The 22,416-nt window shown below is 39.7% G+C and overlaps 1 protein-coding gene across 23 annotated transcripts in view; it reads right to left on the bottom strand.

Moving 5' to 3' along the window:
• Window positions 1-5,697: 5,697 nt before the first annotated feature.
• The window catches only part of ANK2 (ankyrin 2), a 638,506-nt gene continuing 621,787 nt past the window's right edge, over window positions 5,698-22,416 (bottom strand). For 13 of the 23 annotated variants that reach the window (XM_075066172.1, XM_075066174.1, XM_075066175.1 and 10 more), the window contains 8 exons: window positions 21,000-21,276; window positions 18,714-19,008; window positions 15,608-15,700; window positions 15,030-15,113; window positions 13,922-14,086; window positions 12,572-12,754; window positions 10,192-10,283; window positions 5,698-7,887 (listed from right to left, as the gene is read on the bottom strand). In XM_075066172.1, the coding sequence (XP_074922273.1) occupies window positions 7,710-7,887; window positions 10,192-10,283; window positions 12,572-12,754; window positions 13,922-14,086; window positions 15,030-15,113; window positions 15,608-15,700; window positions 18,714-19,008; window positions 21,000-21,276 (1,367 nt within the window). In that variant the 3' untranslated portion in view covers window positions 5,698-7,709. The remainder of the gene's footprint in view (window positions 7,888-10,191; window positions 10,284-12,571; window positions 12,755-13,921; window positions 14,087-15,029; window positions 15,114-15,607; window positions 15,701-18,713; window positions 19,009-20,999; window positions 21,277-22,416) is intronic. The other 10 variants (XM_075066188.1, XM_075066191.1, XM_075066185.1 and 7 more) reach the window with 1 other exon arrangement.

Here is a 22,416-nt window from a genome sequence, read left to right on the forward strand (position 1 = left end):
GAGAACAAAGCCAAAAACCTCCAGAGGTTCCCACCCTTACTTTGAAAAATCCGGTTTCCTGATTGGTCCTCTGGTCAGGTGTTTGGTTCCCTTTGTTAACCCTTTACAGGTAAAAGAAACATTAACTCTAGCTATCTATTTATGACAATTGATAGGTAAGATATCTATGATAAATACAAAAATAGGAACAATCAATAAATAATAGACTGACATAAATATCCTGTTACAAATATCATAAAATGTTCTGAAAATATTTCCACAATACACAAATAGAATAAATAATAGAAACAGCTTTTAAAATTCCATTGCATCTCATTTTAAATTGTGTATAAAATGTTAATTGATTTTGGTTAGTACTTCTAAAAATGTTGGTATTTAAATTTCTAAACTTCTTTGTGAGTTTGTCCTATATTTGAAAACTCCATAATTCCACATGGATTCTCCTGCTAGCACTGAGGCTGAACTGCTTGTCTTTTATGAAATAATTGGTATCGCTTCACTTTCACCCTGGGACACTGTAGGTCCTTACCTCCTGGTCAGAGAGTCCCATTTTCCATCACTGCAGCCAAACATGTCTCCAGATGCCCAACTTCCTGATGAGTCTGTGTTGGAATATCTGAATGGAACTGTCACCTCAGGTAGTTTCGGAGACATATTTGCAAAGCAGCAGGAAATATGTTGGAAGATTTCCTGGACTGCCACCATGCCATTTCCCCTCATGGACACTCAAGGCTTGAAAACCCTTTGGGGCCACCTGAAATCTCGATCTTCATTCTGACATTAGAGGAAAATTATGCACATCTTTTTTCTTTGAAAGTTTTTCCAGTTCATATTTGTTATGCTGTAATACTGTGGTTAAGTTGCCTGTTACACTTCAGAGATGAGATTTGATCAGAACGATATAGCAAACACATAACGTCAACACTGTTTAAGGTCTAACCCTTTCTTAATTTTCTTGTAACTTTTTTTGCATCGATATCCTTCATTTAGCAATTTAAACTTTGAGTATTATTACGTAAATTGTAGTATGGGCAGTTGGAATTTCATTATGGAGTGGGTGTATGGCATAATACAAGGTCAAGCATTATGGAGTCTTAGAAGTTACTGTGGGAAGAATCAGCAGAGAGGAGGGAATCCACTGCATGTTACAATTTCATCCAACTGTTGTAACCTCTGTAGTCACTGCATCCTCAGCTGGAATGAAATGAGATTTGGTTGAAACACAAAGGGAAAAATAAATGTATTAATGTCAATATATTAAAAGAAAATATCTTTCTACATCTCATAATCTTACAAGTCTTTTGCTCAGTTCACATATTTTATAAATGTCTCTAAGAAACTTCTCAAGCTGTGGTATATGTTGAGGACAGAGTGAATATATACGTCAAGTACTATGGAGCGTTAGAAATTACTGTGGAAAGAATCAGCAGAGAGGAGGGATTCCACTGCATCTTTCTGTTTTAACCTCAGTAGTTGCAGCATCCAGAGCTGAAATGAAATAGGAAATAGTTGAAACACAAAGGGAAAAAATATAATTTTCATTGAATTGATCTCAATAAATTAAATGAAAATATCTTTTCCAAACATAAGCTCGCAAGTCATTTAGTATGTCCATATTTTTTTTAAAAGTCTTTAGGAAGCTTCTCAAACCTTGGAATACTAGAAATAGTTCTCATGAGGACAGATTAATAAATAGCCACCATGATCATAATAGAAACACACTACATATGTAGAAGTCAGAGTACTTTAGGGGTGGAGGGAAAGTATTATTTGATGACCAAGGTACTGGTGAGGTGCTTAAGGATTCCAAATATATGTACTTTGTTGCATGGACTGCCAATTATGTAACAGCACCTGATATGTGGGAGATCGTGAAGAATCACAAACCTAAATAACAGTAGAAACACAGAAAAATAAATCCATGTAATTGCAAATCCATTTTCAGCAGAGGATGGGAAGAACCTGAAGCTGCTGCCATGGAAATCAATTGCTATTTGGCCATTGACCCTGTAGAAGAAGGATCAGGCCCTGTGTAAGCAGTGTTATAAAATATCCGCTCTCTCTGTTCAGTTGTATAATTGACACTAATATTAATTCATTTACTCCAAGGAAAAAAATTATACTGTACCTTAGTTACTAAGCTTCCATTTCTGGGCTGGTTAATTCCTTCTCCATCAGTGCTCTCAAACATGCCTCCAGCCACTGAATTTTCTGGTAAAGTCCATTTTGGAACCTGACTATGGAAGTCTCATCCCAGGCACTTTGGGTGACATTTTTGCTAAAGATGTTGAAGATCTCTTGAAGGATCACTAAGGTTGCCACCTTGGCATTCTCATTCTGGAACACTGGAAGTTGGGCAACATCCTGGGTGGGCTTGTGTGATGTTATTGACATGAACTGGGACCATATGGGACCATTGTTGCAACCAAGGTCCTGTAGTGGCACCAATTCTTGTATAAAGGGGGTCAGGTAAGGTGTCTAAGACAAGGTTGTGATGTGCTGGTTATGAGTATGCTATCTGGGTGCTTGTATCATTTTTGTATTTAAAGTTATGAATATTGGCTCTATACTGTCTGTATTTCAAACTTATGCTATGCCTCTGGGTGACACCCCAGACAATTTGGCATCAGCATTGCCTAGTCTGCTTTATGGCCCATTAAGGACCATCAGCATACAATTGACCCATTAAAAGAAGGCAGATGCACCTTGTGATTCAGCAAGGTATGCAGGAACATCCTAGCCCCCATGCAGTGACCTGGGACAATTACATACCACCCCCCTGGTCGCCTCTAAGAGGCACTACTTCCCCTCTCACAAGCACAGAGTCTGAGTGTAGCAAAAGCCTTCTAATAAAGGAGGGAAACAATGCGGCATTATGCTGGGGAAAATCCACAAACAGGATTCATAACACAAACCGTGAGCAAAAGACCCACTCCCAAGTGAAAAGCAACAAAGAGTCCTGTGGCACCTTATAGACTAACAGATGTATTGGAGCATAAGCCTTTGTGGGTGAATAAAGCCACGAAAGCTTATGCTCTAATACATCTGTTAGTCTATAAGGTGCCCCAGGACGTGTTGTCACTTTTTACAGAGTCAGACTACCACAGCTGCCCCTCTGATACTCCCAAGTAAGTTTGGCCGTGTCCTTTTCCCCTCAGGTTCTCAAGTCCAGCAACCCAACCGACACTCCTCCCACAGTTTCTGTCCTTGGTCAGTGCAGCCCCCCAGACTTCAGAAGTTCATCTGCAGAGTTTACCTCCCCCTGCCTCTGTGGAAGTGGGGGAGGCATCTTACATGCTCTGCTGCTCAGGTTGATGGCTGATTGCCACACCTCTCCATGGGGTTCTGCTGCAGTCTTCATCACCAGCTGATCTGCTCCGCCAGCCATAGCTCTGCTTGCCAACTTGTCCTCAGGCCCCCCCACCTTACCACAGCTCCCAGTGATCTCAGCTCTTAGTAATTTTAGCTGGTAGTAGGGGAGCCTCAGTGCTGGTGTACCACTAGCCCAAAGTAGGTCAAATGCTTAGACCCACACATCAGTGATTTCAGCTCTGTAGTATGTAACAAGACTCCTAATGGAGTCAAAATTAGTTCTGTTGTTGCACAGTAGAGAGAATAAGGGCAAGAGTGGTATTTGGGGCCCACACTACCAGGTGCACATACTTGCCCCCAGCCTCTCTCAAGTCACTGGCTTTTGGAACCCATATCCCTTGCCTAGCGAGTGCTACTTCTTTTGAGCGTGAGTCCCTCCCTCATAAAACACCAGTTCTACTGTCTTTGAGTGCCCATGCAAACAAGATCAGCTTCTGAAGTCCTTTTCCACAGCTCACCACCAGATGTCAGGGTAGTGCCTATTCTGACTCTGCTTACATCAGGATAGTTAGATGATCCTGAAAGCATTGCCAGTCAGGCCAGTTAAAAAATGGGAAACAAAGGGTAGGAATAAGTGGTCAGTTTTCAGAATGGAGAGAGGTAAATAGTGTTGTCCCCAAAGGGTCTGTACTTGGACCAGTGCTGTTCAACAAATTCATAAATGATTTGGAAAGAGGGATAAAGAGTGAGGTGGCAAAATTTATAGATGATACAGAACTACTCAAGATAGTTAAGTCCAAAGCTGACTGCAAAGAGTTACAAAGGGATCTCACAAAACTCAGTGACTGGGCAACCAAATGGCAGATGAAATTTAGTGTTGATAAATGCAAAGTAATGCACATGGCAAAATATAATCCCAACTGTATGTATGACATTATGGTGTTTGAATTAGCTGTTACCTATCAAGAAAGAGATCTTGGAGTCATTGTGGATAGTTCTCTGAAAACATCTGCCCAGGATGGGCAAGTATGCAACTCCATGTTCTGTGTGTCACTAGCCTCTGTTTGACAGAAGCTGGGAGTAGGTGATGGGGAATCGATCACTTGATGATTACCTGTTCTTTTCATTCCCTCTGAAGAATCTGGTATTGGCCACAATTGGAAGACAGGGTACTGGGCTAGATGGACCATTGGTCTTACCTAGTATGGCCATTCTGCTGTTCTTGTATAGAACCCAGATTATCTACCCCCCTGCAGTAACCCACTAGACCCCACTCCTATCCTAGCGCTCAGAACCCTAGAGTCCTGATGGGGTCTGTCTTTCTCTGTGGAGTTAGTACCGAAGGAAGAATATACATTAAAATCTTTAAACCTAGCCAGTGTCCCTTACGTGACAAGATGTCAGGGAATGTTAGTATTAGAGCTGAGTGGGTCTAATATTTAATTTACTTTCTTTTATATAGGAATTAGATACAGAGCTCCTGTCAACTAATAGCTAAGTCATCTGTCCAAAACCTAGAGTTTTCAGGTGCCTAATTAGCCCCTGGAATCACGGATAAAGTTGCCCCACCCCACCAAAATCTGAAATGGCGCTTCTGTGGACAATGAGTCCCTGGACGCAGCGGAGGCCACTTGGCTGCTGAATGGCTCCTATGGCAGTGTAGGGAGGCCTTGGTAGCCCTGCTGGCGTGGCAGGGAAGGAGCATGACTCAAAGAGCTTGGCTTGTTTTGCCTAACCCAAGGAAGGCTGAGGAGGGATATGATTGCTCTCAATAAACACCAGGGAGGGAGAGGAGCACCAATGTGGACACAAGAACAAATGGATATAACATCAACAAGTTTAGGGTTGAAACTAGATGACCCACCAAATGAGTGGAGTTCTGGAACAGCCTTCCAAGGGGAGCAGTGGGGCAAAAAAACCTAACTGGCTTCAAAACTGAACTTGATAAGTTTATGGAGGGGATGGTATGATGAGATTGGCTACATGCCATCGTAGGTAATCTACCACTCCTAGCAGCAAATATTTCCAATGGCCGGTGATGGGACATTAGACAGGGAGGGCTCTGAGTTACTACAGAGAATTCTTTGCCCTCAGATGTTCAATGAAGTTAATACAGTAAAATGGTCACTCTTAAAGCCAACATTTACCATCATTTCCTGTACTTATTCTAGGAAACAGTGACAATTGCATTGCATATTATGGTAACAGACTCACCCCTAAGGGCTGAAAGCATACAGTTTTATAAAATAAATTAACTTAAAAGGGGAAAAATACTGTTGAATGTGAGACTAGTTCAGTCTTCATGGAATACTTGTGGTGATGAAGCCCGAAAAATCAAGATACAGAATGTCAAATCAGCAGTAAAAAAGAACAAGCCATTATAGCTACATTTAACACTTGTATATTTTATTTAATTAAATCAGCCATTGTACACATTGCAGCTATGTATTGTTAGTGCTGTAGGTTTATTTAACTAATACATGCCCTCATAGATATATTCAATTAGTGTTATCACCATGGGAACAAGATGCTGATTCATTAACTTAAAAATCACTTCTTCTCACAGTATTCAAGTTCTTTGATAACACAGCAAAAAAATCAAAAGGTGAATAACCATTATGTTGTTACACAGAACATCATCTGCACCGCAAATAACACAACAGAAATGCATTTCTTTACAGCCCTGTTCTTGAAGGTCATCCAGTGCTGTCCTTGACAATTAGAAAGCCATGGTGTGTCTTGAAATGTTTCATCCTTGTTTTCTTTTATTTTGGCTACCAACAATTCTTGTTTCCCATCTGACTGCCAAAAAAAAAAACATTAGTACGGTGCCTTGGGTTGCTTTGCTTGCAGGAAGCCAAATCTCCCAAGATGTTTTCCCTCTAATGAGGAAGTATCATTGTTTGATGGGTGGGTAGTATTTTTTTTAAAATGTTCTGAGCACTGAGTGATTCATTTTTCTACAAGAGTAAAAGGCCAGATACGTTTGAAAAAATATCAACCCGAGGTGGACTTGACTCATTTTCATCTTCTCTGAATATACTTTTTCTTTATCAAATAATTGATTCAAAATGTACATTTATGTGTGTGTTTATATATTATATATGTTAAAATGCTACAGCGATCCAACCACTAGTAGAATAAAGTATAGGACAAAAAATATTTCCGATTTTTATATTCCCTTCTTTCAAAATAAAAGTGCAGGGATGCTGTTATAATTCTGAGAGGGTCAGTTTAGAAATAGAAATCAAATATTAACAAAATTGAAGGTTTCAAGCATTTTTATGCCCTAGTCAGTGACTTTTTTTTTAAAGAAAAAGTTAATTGGAAGATAAAAACTGCTCGCTCAGTGCTAAGAGGGTTAACAAGCCTCTGACATGATTACAAGAGGATTTGATTTTTAAATGCCACATGCATGTATCAGATAAGAGGCAATCTTGATAAAACATGGTGAATGAGTCTAAGCTTTTTTTTTTTTTTTTTGTATAGTAGGTAAGTCTTTTCTCCCATAGAATTATCTACAGTGCAGTGGCCAGCAGGAAGTACCACCAATAAGACAATGTGGTTTGCTAAAGCAGTGATGAAAACAGAAAACTACTGTAGTTATAGCTGTTTAATACACCCTGCCACCTGTCCAGATCTAAAAGATTTTAATACCAGATACAAATATGCCATAGATATAGCTGCTAGCAAGTTGATTACCTAATTGGGTATTATTTGCTTCTTTAAGTGGCTGTCCAAGAATCTTAGTAGTATTGATAGCCACAGTCAGCTGTAATGCCATGGGAACAGTTGTGTTTCAAGGTTATCAGACTGACTCGTAGAGCCTTTTCCTAAGAGATCACTAAACTGGAAGTCCTAAGGATGCAAAAGGTATGCAGTGCTTCCTCCTCAGAGTATCTTGTGTTAGCAATATTTGTTGTTACTTGCTGTTCAGCCGTTTCAATAGACCTTGTAATCCACGATGCTAAAAGTAGTCATAATGGGCAGGGTTTTTTCTTTTTTTGAGGTCTTTAAGTCCAAGCACTTTAGCTATGTACAGTTTACATGTTAATAGCCTTTTTTATGATGCATGTACATAAGAGGCCTGTGGATGAGATTGGAGCTAGTGCAGAAGCAATGGAACAGCAACGTGGCAAAGTTCACAAGTTCCCAATACAGCACAAAGGTGATGACTTAGTGGATAAACCATCCTGAATGAAGGATGCTATCTTTGGTCACAAATTAGCTTACAGGTACAAAAAGAAAAGAAAGGAAAATTGAATTCATTGTAGGTGCCTTAAGAAGAAATGTCAGTGACTTCCAGAGATTACGTAAATTATGAAGTTTATATCTATAGACGAGAGTGAATGCTGCATATTGGATAGGTGGTGGGGGTAGTGAGATGTGGTAGCTTCTCATTTGGCCTCTTGTTTCCAGTCCTCTTTGCAAAAATGTCTAAGAAGTTGCTGGAGGTCATGCTGGAAGTCATCCCGTGCTTCTGGTCTATTCTCCAGCTGTTCCACAAGAACATGTTTTCCATACTGGTCCGTCACCACAGTCCTCTTCTGTGAGCTGGATTTATTCATTGTTGTCCTAAAGATGAGAGAGTAAGTAAATGAATGTGGCATTTTTCCCCCCAAAAGCATTCCTTCTGAAGTGCTAAAATTCCTCCTTTCCTGCAGAATTAATTACATTACACAGAATGGAATTTCTGTAAAAGAGATTCTTCCGTTTGAGCGGGACTGGTGGAAATTTAAGGCAGCAAGACGGTAAATCATATGAGAAGAACTTTAGTTGACGACCCCAAATACCAAGCTCAGATATTCTAAACAGTGACTAGAAGCTTCAATAGTTGAGAAACCAAAACCAGATTGCCTTTTAAATTTTAATCTTGTATAGTTTTGTGTTGTGAAAAAAACAGTTGTTGGATTTTTTTTTCACAAGGATTACATCATGCAATTTCATAACAAATGCCTGGAAAAATATAAGCTCTAATGCACCAGCATGCAACAGCTTTTGAAATCCATGCAGGACTTTCCTACTTAGCTCTGTATGCTGAAGTTAAGCCTGCTATCAGTTTTGTTTCTCTTATACACTATCCTTCTCACAACTGTTCCATCTTTCACTGACTACTTCAGACAGGCACTCACTACTAAACAAATGACCTGCCTGCCACAAAAAGATTGTAAAAGACCATTATAATGTTTTATCATCTCAGTTGTTGGGCTCAGTGAGCAGGTGCTGTTGTAGACCTGATGGTCCCTCTGGCCTTTGTTCCATAAGGAAGAGGAATTTAACTAGAATGCCGGCATCTTCTAGCCAAGTTAGCTGCTTGCGAGATGTATGTGTATTTATCAGCAGGACGATGATTTGCCCTAGGCTATATCATGTTCATTAATGTCCCAACACATTCAAAAGTAAACAAACATTTGGGAGACACTTTTTGCATAAACTGCATTCATACTTTGCTTCCATTAAGAGAGGCCACAGAATATTTCCAGAGACAGTGTGCTTTGCAAAGAGGAGAGAGAAATGCATTCATTTACAGTAAAAGTAAATCAGCCTACAGGAGCCTGTCAGACTTATTAAGCTGGCATTTGAAGTTCATGCTCCTGTGGTGGTTCTTTCTTCCCCACACCCTCTCTTCAGTATCAGCATTTGTGATTGCCTGGTAAATATTTCAGACTTAGTAGTAACGGGACTGGCCCAAACAAGTGACACTATCATCTATTCCTCTAAGGCAAGTCAACCTACTTCCTCCCTCTCATACACATGTTCTGTGTAATTTTAAGTAACTCCAAAGCTTCTTGTTAACCCCTAAGTGGAGTTACTATCACAGGACACACATTTGCTAGCCACTAGATCAGTAATATTTTCATCTGACATTCTTGCCACCTATGCATGGTGATTGGACTTTGAGGGCCAAATTCACTGCTAGCATTAATAAGCAAAAACATCACTGAAGTCATCTAGTGAAATTAGACCTCTGGATGTAACAGTGGGCATAATGTCTCTAGGGGGATAGGGGAAGTGTCACAGAGCAAATCAATTCATTATGACTTGTGTTCTCTAAAAGTTTGAATATGCCGTATAAAATGCGTTTAAAAACACAATAAATTTTGCTCTTAATACACTTTTCAAAAATATATAATAGAATCTCCAGTTATAGAAAATAATCCTATTTCTCTTAGGTTAATATTGTGACTGATATTCTGCCTTCCCCAATTACAAAAACATTTAAAATAGACACAGGGAGACTGGTATATATAAAGACCGTCTTATGCAGTAAAAACCTCCATATGATACTTTCTAGAGATGACATCTAGCTGGAAATTCAGAACCAGATACTATAACCCCTCAATTAAAAAAATACTTCTGAACAGTTCATCTCTGTGCCTGATTTACATAGTAGAGTAGCAACTCTAATCATACTCAGAAACCAGCTTATTCTTGCTCACTCAAATGTTTAAAAATACTCATCAAACTAAATGGTTAAAAAGGAAGGAATATGGAATCTGAGTTTTCAGATGCAGTGTAAATTAAATTAATTTCAAAATGACTAATTACAATCCATTATTCCTCATCTCCTGTAAAATCATCTATACGTTGTCTTATCCTGAATTGCTGATGCCAGTTATCTAAGAGGGGAGTTTTCCAATGCCTGATTTTTTTTCTTCTTCACTGTACTCTGTATATTAGCTCACATCATTTAGTATGTCAGGTAAACTTTAGGCCAGGGGTCTGTTCAAAAGTGTCTGGATTTGGCCCGTGGTCAACCTATTGACTACCCCTGCTTTAGACACTGCCATCCATGGTTCTTGCACTAGACATTTTAATCTCCCATCCACTTTTTTCAGTGTTAGTTTGTTAAAAGTTCACTGCCATGCCAACTCAAACCTTTTAATAATTGATCCATCCTCTTTTATGATCTCTTTCTCTACTAAAGTTGGGAGTTGGACTTTCATTTGGTTACATGTAAAACTCAAAGCCTAAAGTGAAACACATAACACAACCTTAGGTAATTGATTTTACTGCACACTTCAATACTTCTGCATTAGGTTGTTTTTGTAGCTTTGTAAGGGCTATGAGAGGCAGGGCATGACAAACATTGAAGTGCCACATGCCTGTTGACTTTGAGTGGGAGAGAGGGGCCATTTGTGCCCTTAAAAATCTCTCTGGTTAAAAAATGAAAGTAGTCCATCATTACAGACATATGGCACAGTATTTCCTTTTTAACTTTGAAATGGTATTGGTCGACTCTCAAGCAGGAGTCCTAACAACAAGGCTGAGGAATATTCTGGGATGGGGGACTCCCACCATTTCTCCTCCTGCAGTTGTTCCACTCTGAATAAAGAACAGAATAATTAAGTAGAACAGTGAAAGACTTACTCATTAGGAGTAGCATCATTCTAAAACACCCACCTAATGCAGGGAGATCACTGGTAAACTCCCCCCTCAGGAAAAAGGGGAACTTGCACTAGGGGTCTCCCATATTGTGGCTGGTTATAAGGGAGGTAGTATGCCCTGTGCCTGTTTTGTTTCAGGCTCTGCAGAGAGTGCCACACTGATGGGCGGCTTCCTGCCTAACCAGTGCTGGCTTTGTGGATTGCAGTTGAAGGTGCATAACTTTCCTTGTTCAGTGAACTGGGCTATGGAGAGCTCTCCATTAGCTGCAGCTATAGGTAGAAGCTAGCTATAGATACCTATTTGTACCCCACGCTGGAGCAGTGGGTAGCTCTCTCTTGATATTCATCAATATGCATAGTAACTGGGAGCTATCAGCAAGGAACCATATCGACCTGTAAATTAGGATGCTATCCATAGAGTTACTAGCAGTAGATTAGGTGGGCAAACTATGACTCATGAGGGCTTTCAGTCCAGCCCATGGGATTGCCAGCCTGGCGCAGTGGGGCTATGGCAGTGTCAAAGTTCCTTCCCCACTCTGAACTTTAGGGTACAGATGTGGGGACCTGCATGGACACTTCTAAGCCTAATTACTAGCTTAGATCTGGTATCACTGCCACCCCCCCCCAAGTACTACCTTTTTCTCTGGGTAGTCTTGAGGGACTTCACCAATTCCCTGGTAAACACAGATCCAAACCCCTTGGATCTTAAAACAAGGAGAAATTAACCATCCCCCCTCCTTNTTGGATCTAAAAAACAAGGAAAAATCAATCAGGTATTAAGAAAAAAGCTTTTAATTAAAGAAAAGAAAGGTAAAAGAAACCCCCCTGGAAGAGATTAGCATACCAGCTACTCTCACAGACAACATATTTAAAACATAGAGGATGTTCCCCTGGGCACAAATTTAGTTACACAAAAAAATATCCAAATACCCAATTTTGATAATTCCCTTAATGATGCCAAGACAAGTTACAAAGAAAATAAACATAAACCTAATTATCCCTTTCTAAAACTTACTACTCTGATAAGAGGCTGGTTCCTTGATCTTTTTCACTCCGGCTGAAACTGAGACTCTAAACAAAGGAAAACTTCCCTCCTTCCTTTTGAAACATCTTGTTCCCCCATTGGTTCCTCTGGTCAGGTGTCAGCTAGCCTAAGTGAACTTCTTAACCTTTTACAGGTAAAAGAGGCATTAACCCTTAACTATCTGTTTATGACAGGCAGGCTCCCTGCCTGCTGCGTCCCTGCGGCCCCTGGGGTGGGGCAGAGGGCTCCGTTCACTGCCCTTGCCTGCAGGGAACCATGGCCAGTACCTGCAGGCAAGGTCAGCACATGGAACCCTCTGCCCCCCGCCCCCCCCCGGGCTGTGGTGCTAGCCACTTCTGGGACCGGCGTGGGGCCAGGGCAGGCAGGGAGCCTGCCTTCGCACTGCTAGCACCCCGAGCATCCTCCCACACCCTGCACTCCCTCCTGCCCCCAGCCCTACAGTCATGGCTCTGCATACAATTTCCGCACCCAGATGTGGCCCTTGGGCCAAAAAGTTTGCTCACCCCTGCTGTAGATGGATATCGACAGCTATACCTATCCAGCTGTAGCAACTGGTAGTGGTAGGCAGGTATAGCTTGATATCCATGGTTAGCTATTAGGAATAGGTTACTATATCCCCATAGCTATCCCCAAGTGGCAGTAGCTATCCCTAGGGGTTGGTAGCTGTTTTCAAGTCTTTAGCAGCAAATTCCTTTACAGTGTGGGCTCAGTACTGTCAGGTGTTAGTTTGTTGACTGCAATAGGGATAGATTTTGTCTGTATATGCTCTGCCACAGTGTCACATTTGAATTTATTTTTCTGTGAATTCCAAATGAAGGCATTTTACCTCTTCAAAGTCTTCTTTGGCTGATGGAAGATCAGTGGCTAAACTAGCATCACCCAGGTGCTTCTCCATTCTCTCTCCTTGTACCACTGTGGTCTTTACAACTTTACTGACCTTCCGGCCTTCCACTGGTTCAGCCTGAAATTCTGAGGCACCCGTCAGAACACTGGGTTCAGAGAATGTCACCTGGTAAGAAGAAGATATGGATTCCAGACCATACAGATTATATTTCAGCCTGGCGAAATCCACATACTATTATTTAATCACTTTCTACTTAGACAGATTAATTAAATATAACAAGTCTCTCCCTCTGAGAGAACTGTGTATGTGGACACACAGAAATACTAAGAAGGGTGACTGCTAGGGACTAGGCTAGGCAGTAATCACCACTAAGTTTTTGCTGGATTGCACGAAGTATTGTTATATCACCTCAGAAGGAAATTATAAAATAATATTAACTCCTGAATCATGCTTCAGTTCCATGGCTATAAAGCCAACCCCACCTTCAGAGGAGCTATAGCCCAGTAATTTAAAATTCTCTTGTTTTCACTTGATAATTCACTTGAAAATAATGTTCCATAATATAAATTGCGCATGGCTCGTTGCTACATGGAAAGATTTTGTTCTATTTCCACCCCAATTTCCGATATAACATTCTGAACTGATAGTTTGCTGCTGACATCTACAGAAAACTGCTGTTCTTAGAAATACTGATAACTCACGTTAAAGAGCTAATGACAAGAGAATTTTTAAGCAACATGTCCCACACCCAGGGGAGTATAAGAGTGTGGTGTGTTGGATCACTCAGGGCATTCATAAAAGGAGACTGAAAATCAATTCATCAATGAATTCATCAATTCATAAGTGAAATGAGTAGGTCTTTTCCAGGATTCTACATTACTGACGGACATCTTTGTTAGCAATCAAGGATTGCAAGGGCATGGAAACATATTTGCCACTACCCACAGTGTGTATGGTCTGTGGATAAACACAGGAAAGCACTGCATTTAATTTATTTAAAAACAAAATATAGAAAGCATGGATTGATAGAGATTATTTTACAGAAGCTCCACCTATAAAAAGTTGCTTTATTGAATTCATTGTGGGTCTCAAGCCAGAAAAAAATAATCTTCATTTATATCACAAGACTGAAAGTCTACCTTTGGTTCTTACTGATTCCCCTTTAAAGTACTTTTTAAAAAACAGTACACTGAAAGCCAAAGATAAACACCTATTCAAGCACTTTCAGTTGTAGACTGTGGTGACACAGAATAAGTTGTGGAGGGAGGGATAAGGGAACTGTTATTCTACAGCTCTCTTCCTTCCATGAAAAGGAATCTTAGAAAGTATCACCTCAGACTGTTCAATGTCACTCCTCAGCACAACCCGCTTTACGACTTTAGAATACCCATCTCCTTCTTCAATCATAACAGGTTCTTGTGGTGCTCCGTGCATTAGGACTTCCTCTTTTTCTGTGCCATCTGGTGAAATATGTCGCCTGATAATCTTTCTGGTGACCTAAGGGGATAAACTTACTTTTATCTTCAGTTCACTTCACCATTTAAGTACAGCACTCTTAACAATAAAAACCAGACCTTAAACTTCTGTACTGTGTGTAGAACGTTCCCATTCAAGGATCTTGAAGCACTTAGCAAACATTAATGAGCTGAGGATGAAATCCTGGCCTCACTGAACTCAACAAGTTTTGTCTTTGGCGCATACACTCTTATCATCTATTTCTAAAGTGCCTATGCTAGTAGTATCTAATTGCTGAAAAATGGTTAACCCCAATATATCACCCCAAGCATTTTGATTGCCCAGTTCTCATGGGGACAGATTCTGACATCTTTATTGACACTGAATAGTATCACGCTACCATTGGTGCTACTCATTGTGAGTAAAAGGTATCAATATCTAGCCCATAGTAATTAATGACACTTAGGTGATGGAAAGTTCTGTACAAAAATAACCACATGATGGTGCTTTCTCCACTAAGACAAGTAAAATTTTTCAAAAGCACCTAAAGTGATTTAAGAGCCTAAGTCCCATTTTCAAAAGTCTTAGATACTTAGGAGCCCAAGTCTCATGGAAACTGAATTGGCTTTATGCTCTTCCATAGAGCTGATTGAACATTTTCCCTTTGGAAAATGAAGATTCACTGACATTTTATTACAATCAGCAATTTTCAGGAAATTACAAAAAACAAACAAACAAACAAACAAACAAACAAAAACCCCTCAACCCCAAACAAAACAAAGATACAACCAATTAACTATAGCTGTGCTTTTGGAATGACAACAAACTTTGAAGTAGTGGAATTTTCTGCAAAACTGAAATTCTAGTTCCTGCACAGCTGAAGTTACTTTTGAAAATAGAACTTCAGCTCCTAAGTACCTTAGGCAGTTTTGAACATTTTACCTAAGAACAGTAAGAATGCACCAGAGCGTATGACTGACAATACCTTCTTCACCACAATGTGGCCATGTTCATCTGTGTACTGCTCCTCTGTTATCGTTTCCGGTGGTATTTCTGGCATATCGTCGGCCTGCATGAAAAGAGAACAAAACTGCATTAAGCGATGCCTTAATATAAGTGGATGCTTTAAATAAACACCATAAAAATGATTAGTTGGTTAAAGTAAGAATTGAAAAAGCAGTCAAGATGCATCAATGCTGAGTTGTTAAACTCCATAAAACATTCAGCAAATGAATATTAAAAGGCACGCATAGGAAAGTTATACCACAACCAACAGGCAAATAAATATTAGTTCACCTGGCCATGTGTGGGACTTAAAAAAAAGCAAAATAAAGTCCTTGTTCCCTTACTGAGGCATCTCCACAATATATGCTATAGCTGACAGTCCCACTGTAATTCTCTTTCACCCTAAAATGTATTAGAATAATATTATCTAAGTTATTTAATGGCCATGCATTATTCAGGAGCTTAGCAACTTCATAAGTGGTTGCCTTAGCAGCAGACCTTCTGAGGGTTTCCTACAGATGTAACCACTGGCACGTGCAGTAGTTCAACACTCAGTACCTGAATAATCACCCGGCGGCGAATGACCCTGGTAGTTACCGTTTCTTCTTCATCTGAGCTGGTCTCTAGCTCACCTAATTCCTCTGCTAGCTCCTAGTAGAAGCATGGAAGCATTGCTCTATTTATCATACTGATGTTGTATTTATGACTTTTCCACCATAGTTATAATCTATTCTGAAAGTTTTGATTCAAGGTTTTTGACTACTATATTTCCGCTTTGAGAAACATATATGTGGACTATGAACAGCATTTCACCATTTTCCTTTCGCTGTCTCTCTTTTTATCTTAATAAAATTCATTGTTTGGTTAGAGTGGATGACAAATCTTAGGTGAACATATTTAACCAATTCTAAAAGATGCTTTTACTGGAGGTTGTGATAACCTGGCCAGCAGCTGTGTTGCTATATAAAACTGCTAAATCTAGGACATAAGGTACCATTCATATCAGTGCTGAATTCAGATCTTTTTTGTATGACGCATTACAAAACCAATATTATAAGAATGAGTTTCCTATCCTCTGACTGCCGTGCTGCACAGCACAGCACAGCACAGCATACATATACCAGGACTAACACATTTAGCTAGGGGGAAAACAATCTTTTTAATTCCTAGCACTGCCACCTAGATTTGGGAATGTCAAAAACAACATATAGTGGCCTGTCTTGAGGTTTTTCTCTCCTGCATAAGAGAGAATTCAAAAGGGAAATGAAGCACTTCTAAATGCAGAGAGAGTACAAGTGTATCGTGTACTAGAAGATCTACTAGGAAATTGTGGCAGTCTCCCATTGTCCTACCAATCATCAAATATATCAGTGCATATGGAAACAATGAATATTATGGTAAAAAAGAAAAGATTAAAGAACAATAGGAATGATGGAAAGCAGATTTTAATTTCCTTTAGTGTTTAGCAAGTATGTTAGAATATTTTAATGATTTATAGGTAAAGACATCCATTTACTAAGAAATCCTTATTTGATCTTGAATAAACCAAGCATAAAGAGAACAAAGGCCTTTTCATGAAGTCAGAAGTGTCTCTGATGACAAATGGATCAGTTAAAATTCAATATGGACTGGAACTGAAATGCCAAGCTCAGATCCTTTACCTAGGGGCATCAGCAATAAACCCAGGAACAACTATGTAGACAAATTGATACATGATATACAACATATGACACCAGAACCTAATGCTCACTAAAAATTCCCACAGAAATGTGTGGGGCTATTAATTCCAAAGACATCCCCACTTGGAAAAAGCTCCAGGCCATTTATACACATTGTTCATCATTCCTTTTACTTGTGGCACCCATATGTTACTTCCTCATTGTGTAATCTAATTGGCACAGCATTCTTTTTTTCTCCTCCACAGTCTTTAATGGGGGAAGAGGTGTAGTAGACAAGACCGTCACTGACACCTCCACTCAACACCCCAGAAGTTAACATAGTTGCAGGAGCTGAAAACAAGGGCAGAATTTGGCTCACTGAGCCAGATGCTGGTGTAGCTCCATTGATGTAACTGTCATCAAGCAAATTTATACCAGCTGATCTGGTCCTGTGTGTTCAGTTTTTTCAAACTGCAAAAATGGAATTCAGTCCAAGGTGCACCAAAATGATCTGGAACTAATTAATTTTGCACCTCAAGTTAGCTATACACCCATCCAAGTGTGCTCTAACTTGCTTTTGGGATACCTTTTGTCACATTGGTAATGCATTTACTAGTGCTGGATGTACTACTCCAAGCTGAATAAACATAGCGCCAAATCTTTGAATCATCGATGACGTGTACCTTTTTAGGATGTTCAGAAAGGTTTGGTAAATCTGATCTTATGAACACTCACTAATTTTTTTCCAGAGCAAGACTGTCTTTGAGGAGAGCCAGGAAAGCTATTCCTCTTTCGCTCGGTATAGTGGCAGGGGAGATCCAGAACCCACTTTCCCTTATGCCAAGCCCTCTCACTGCTACCCTACTTAATGCTGTCTTGACTCTGAGACTTCCCAGCCCTAGCTGGATGTGAAAATGCAAAATACATTATCAGCTTAAGACCACAAATCCAGAACTGTATTTCTGTACTTTAATTTTACTGATGAGATCCTCTGCTCCATTATCATTCTTTTCTCCTTCTCCTCTGATTTTGATGGCTTTCTCACTTCTAACCTTCTTGTCTCAATGCCTCCAATCTCTACTGACAGCTCTCCTCCCACCCTCATCATGTCCCTCACCCTGTCTCATTCTCATTCTTCCTCATGCTTCTGACAATACATGCTGGGGAGGAGGGGCTCCCTTATCTTAACAAATGAACAAAAAACCACCAATGAGCCATCCACCTCTGATTCCCACCAACTTTCACTTCTCCCTCATACCTCTAACCTTACTGAACACACCATCTACCATCACTGCCCTGAGATTCTCTCCAATCCATCCTAAACCTACTCTCATCTCCCTAACAACCTTTTCTTTACTGCTTTTGACACTGTCAGTCATTCTTTCCTTTGGCTTTCATGACTGTCTTCTTTTTTTCAGCTCTCCCCCTATGCAGGGCCTATTTCTGCAACCCTTATTGAGACAGAGTAGTTCTCACTCATATGAGCATTCCTATTGACTTCAGTGGCACCACTTGCATAAGTGCTAAACAAGAATAAGTGTTGCAGAATCAGATCATAGTGCTTCAAAACCTCCATGTAGATTAATACTTAATCCTTGTAACAACCATCTGAAAGGACCATTTACTCATAGGAAAACTGAGTCAAAACAATTAAGTGACTTTCCCAAGGCTACAGAGGGAGTCACAGCAGAGCTGGAGTTAGAACACAGGAATGCCTATCTCACAGGTCTGCACTCAGATAATGCGTCTCATTCTAAAGATCATATTCAATCCTGATGTCAGTGGGCACAGCTCCCATTGTCATCAATGCAAGTTGTTCATGCTTACGTCAGCATTAAATTTGTCACATCATGCTTAAAGATATCCACGAGAGCTGATTTTGTCAGCATCTGCTTAAGACAAAATACAACAAAGATAAAATAACCCAAAGACTCCAGACGAAGAAAATTTGCTCTTCCTTAACAAATATTTTATGACGACGGGGCGGGAGGGAGGTTGGTATTTACCTTTTCAAAAGATTCATCGTCATAATGTCTTTCAAACTTTGCTGGCTGTTCATCAGTTGACTCCACTATAACCAGACTAGTTCTCCTTGGGGAAAGTTCTTCTTGGGAGAGCTGGAGGTCCTCAAGTTCTTGTGCAATGGGAGAGTCACCTCGCTCACTGGACGATGGAGTCTGAACATATGGCCCTGCATGCTCTTCAGAAGCTGTGGTGAAGCCTTTAGATTTTTCCTTTGCAAAGCCTGCTGATTTTTCAGCCTTTGGTGCTATGGATTCTTCTGTTTCTGGAGTTGTGACACTGTGGATTACAGATTCAAGGAGCTAACTACAAAGCATTCTATGATGAACCCTGTAAATATGACATTTGTGCTCTGCTTAAGTGAGGTTACATACTACATGAACTAATTTCTTTGCAAAAGTTACTTTCACAAGTGAACACTGCTGTTGTTTAGTTGCTAGTATAAACCATTTAAAACAAAAGAGCTAAAAAGAGTTAATAAAATTGAAACCTACATACATGCAAATTGTGCTATCATATGCTTGGGAATAATGGTGACTTCGGAGGTTTAGTTCTGCTGATCACCTAGTGAATATTTATCATGAAACATTATGGAAACAGTTTAAGTCTGAGTCTCCTCCCATTCCCCCCAATTGTACTCCACACATCTATGGGACTCACTCCTGATTTACACTATTGGGAGAGCAGGATCAGGCACTTCATTTGCTGGAATGTTACTTTGAGGTTGACTCTCCTCATTTGCATCCATATGAATCAAGAGCAACTCTATCAGTGTCAGTGGAGTTACACAGGGGAGAAAAGGTGAGAGCAGAATCCAACTCTTCGCTTCTAAGATGTTCTGGAGCCAACACCCATAGACAACTTTAATTTGTGACTTTTCTCCTTAAAACTTAATCCTTTCTGGATTTGGAAAAATAAGATTATGAAAATTTACAAATTAAGTCCCAGATTGTAAACTCCCTACTCACCATTGTGAGTAGTTACTTATACGAACAGTCCGAGTGAAGTCAATGGGACTATTTGTATGAGTAAACATTTACGAGTCTTGGTAAAGGTTACACTATTTGGCTCCAAATGGCTACACTTTAACAAAATATTGTCTCAATATAAATGAAAGATTATTATGGTTAATTCAAAGTAGTTTTTTCTCTTTCAATACCATTTGTAGCATTATAGGATTCCTCTCCCCCAGCTTTCTTATTTTTTCATACCCTATTTAGGTCAAATCTGGCCAATCTTTTTTCCAAATTCATGCTGTACATCAAAGGCTGGAATAATTCCTTCCTGGCCATTGCTACATCTATTCAATCGCAATACTATCCTCTTCAAAATATGATGACTGTCACTGAACACAATATTTAAAATTCTTAAACAGCACCAAAATAACTTCAACAAATCTATACTTCATACTTAGTATTTTGTATACTGTAAGTATTTGTACTTGAGCATATTGTTTTCTGCAAGCGTTTCCAGTCTACTATCTCTAAGCAAATCCAAGTCCTTTTTTATGGTCCTTCTCAGCATAAGTTAGAGCAGCACTCCCAGCACAGAGCCAGACCAAGATCAAATGAGTGTAAACATGGGTCAAAGCTACCTTTACACACAACCAACAACCCTAAGCTGTGCTATGCGCTCCCTCTGGGCCTGTACTGTTACTTTAAGCAGTCCTGAAACATCCTTTTTCTTTGACTATCTGAAGATCACCTTTCACATACAGTTCTTGTTATTCATATAGTTCTGAGTTTAGCAAATAACGATTATAGTGGAAGAGCGGTTAGTGTTCTGAATTAAAATTCCTGTCTGAAAGTAGAAGATACAATGTGCGAATAACCAATGCCATCCCTCTGCCATTGATCCTTTCTATTAAGGGAATTACTACTATTAGTTTTAACATCTAAATATAACTCAACTGTATTAATTGCTGCAAAGTTGTCATTTAAAAATTGATGGCACCCCAATCAATAAAACAGCCCTCCAAAATAATTCCACCCATTCATGCCTACATCTTCTTTTCTTTTGTAATTACAGAGACAAAATTATTCCTTATTACTAATAATGAGCCAATCCATCACTGAGTTTTCTCTCCTGACCCTGTTGAGTTTCCTCTCCTGTATAAAGAACTCCACATAGATTTCATCCTGATCTCAAATAATGAGAGATTGACTTAAACCCTGACCCATACCATTAGAGCTATACAAAATAAATAAAAGTACATTTCTGTTCATCATGTGATCAGTTATAGATTTGACCAGCCATCTTTTGATGCTTACAAGTACTCCTGTTGTGCAGCTGATGAATCTTCTGGCAGATCCTGTGGTTTCCCACAGAACTCAGCTTGCACTCGCTCTTTGTGTGCTTGTCGCAGGAGCTCTGAAACCGGTATGTCTGTCTCAGTCCTGGGAGCGCCCTCCTGAAAGGAAGCATAACTGACAGAAGTGTCTTCCTCAGAGACAATGGGAGGGTGATCAAACGGCTCACTCTCTTCATAATGCTCCTCTTCCTTCTTGTGTCCTGGACTGTACAGTTCCTCCTGCAGTGCAGAAAATCCTAGGAATGAGTTAAAACAGAACCACAATTAGAATGCTCCCTGGGAAGTGTGATGATCCTGCCACTGTAAGTCAGAGGTTCAATAGGCAGAAGAAACACATTTTTTCAAAGCTTCAATGTATCATGGGCTGTGGATGGTTTATAAGTGCACAGTTTGGGTGGAAAATGAAGAAACTGATTAAGGTAGTTGGAGAAATGTTGGACTTATCACTAGGATTGCCACAGCTTGCTTTACAGTAACTTGCAAAACAAATGAGCTCCCTATCTAAAATAACAGCCATTGAACGAGCTGAAAGCACTCCAGAAATATTAATTCAGACCCACACTAGCCCTTTGAAGTACATCAGGGATATGCAGATTATTGCTTCACTCACGAAATCCTAAAGTGCTCAGTAACAATGTTCTGAAGACTGAAGAATACTGTAGCCAACTAAAAGTGCAGAAGGAATTTAGGTGAGAAGAATGTAATTACCTGAATTGGAATTTGATCAAGACATGGTAGTTAACATTCTTACTCTAATGAATAGGATCTTTAAATAAGGACCTTATATTCATATTTTATACAAAACATGGTGAGAGAATACCACTTTGTTTAACATCTTGGTGTTTCTTAAATGTCTTTCCACCTAACAACTGCCATTCTTTATGAAATCCAACGAAATCACAGCATCAAATGCAGTTTATACCATGGACACTTGTATTCAGAGGCCTTTCAAGCTATGAAACAAATATTGTTCTAATATTCTACATAAAGTATTTTTAAATGTGGGATAAACTTTTCTCTCATTTAAATGGGCACAACCTCATTGATTTCCATGAAATCACCTGCACTGTATAACTGTGAGCAGATTGCGCCAGAGTGTACAATAATTTCTGCAAAGGTTCATTTACTTCCGTTATAAGAACTGGTTATGGTAGGTGTTTGATTAAATGTATTATTTCAACTACATTCTTCATTATTAAGTTGTCCTGATTTTAAAGTTAGATGCTACTTGTCATAAACAGACAGCTAAGGGTTAATGTTTCTTTTACCTGTAAAGGGTTAACAAAGGGAACCACACACCTGACCAGAGGACCAATCAGGAAACCAGATTTTTAAAAGCTCAGGGAGGGAATTTTGGGGTGTGTGTCTTTTGTCTG

The sequence above is a fragment of the Chelonoidis abingdonii genome, chromosome 5 (assembly GCF_003597395.2).
Source record: "Chelonoidis abingdonii isolate Lonesome George chromosome 5, CheloAbing_2.0, whole genome shotgun sequence".
NCBI lineage: Eukaryota > Metazoa > Chordata > Testudines > Testudinidae > Chelonoidis > Chelonoidis abingdonii.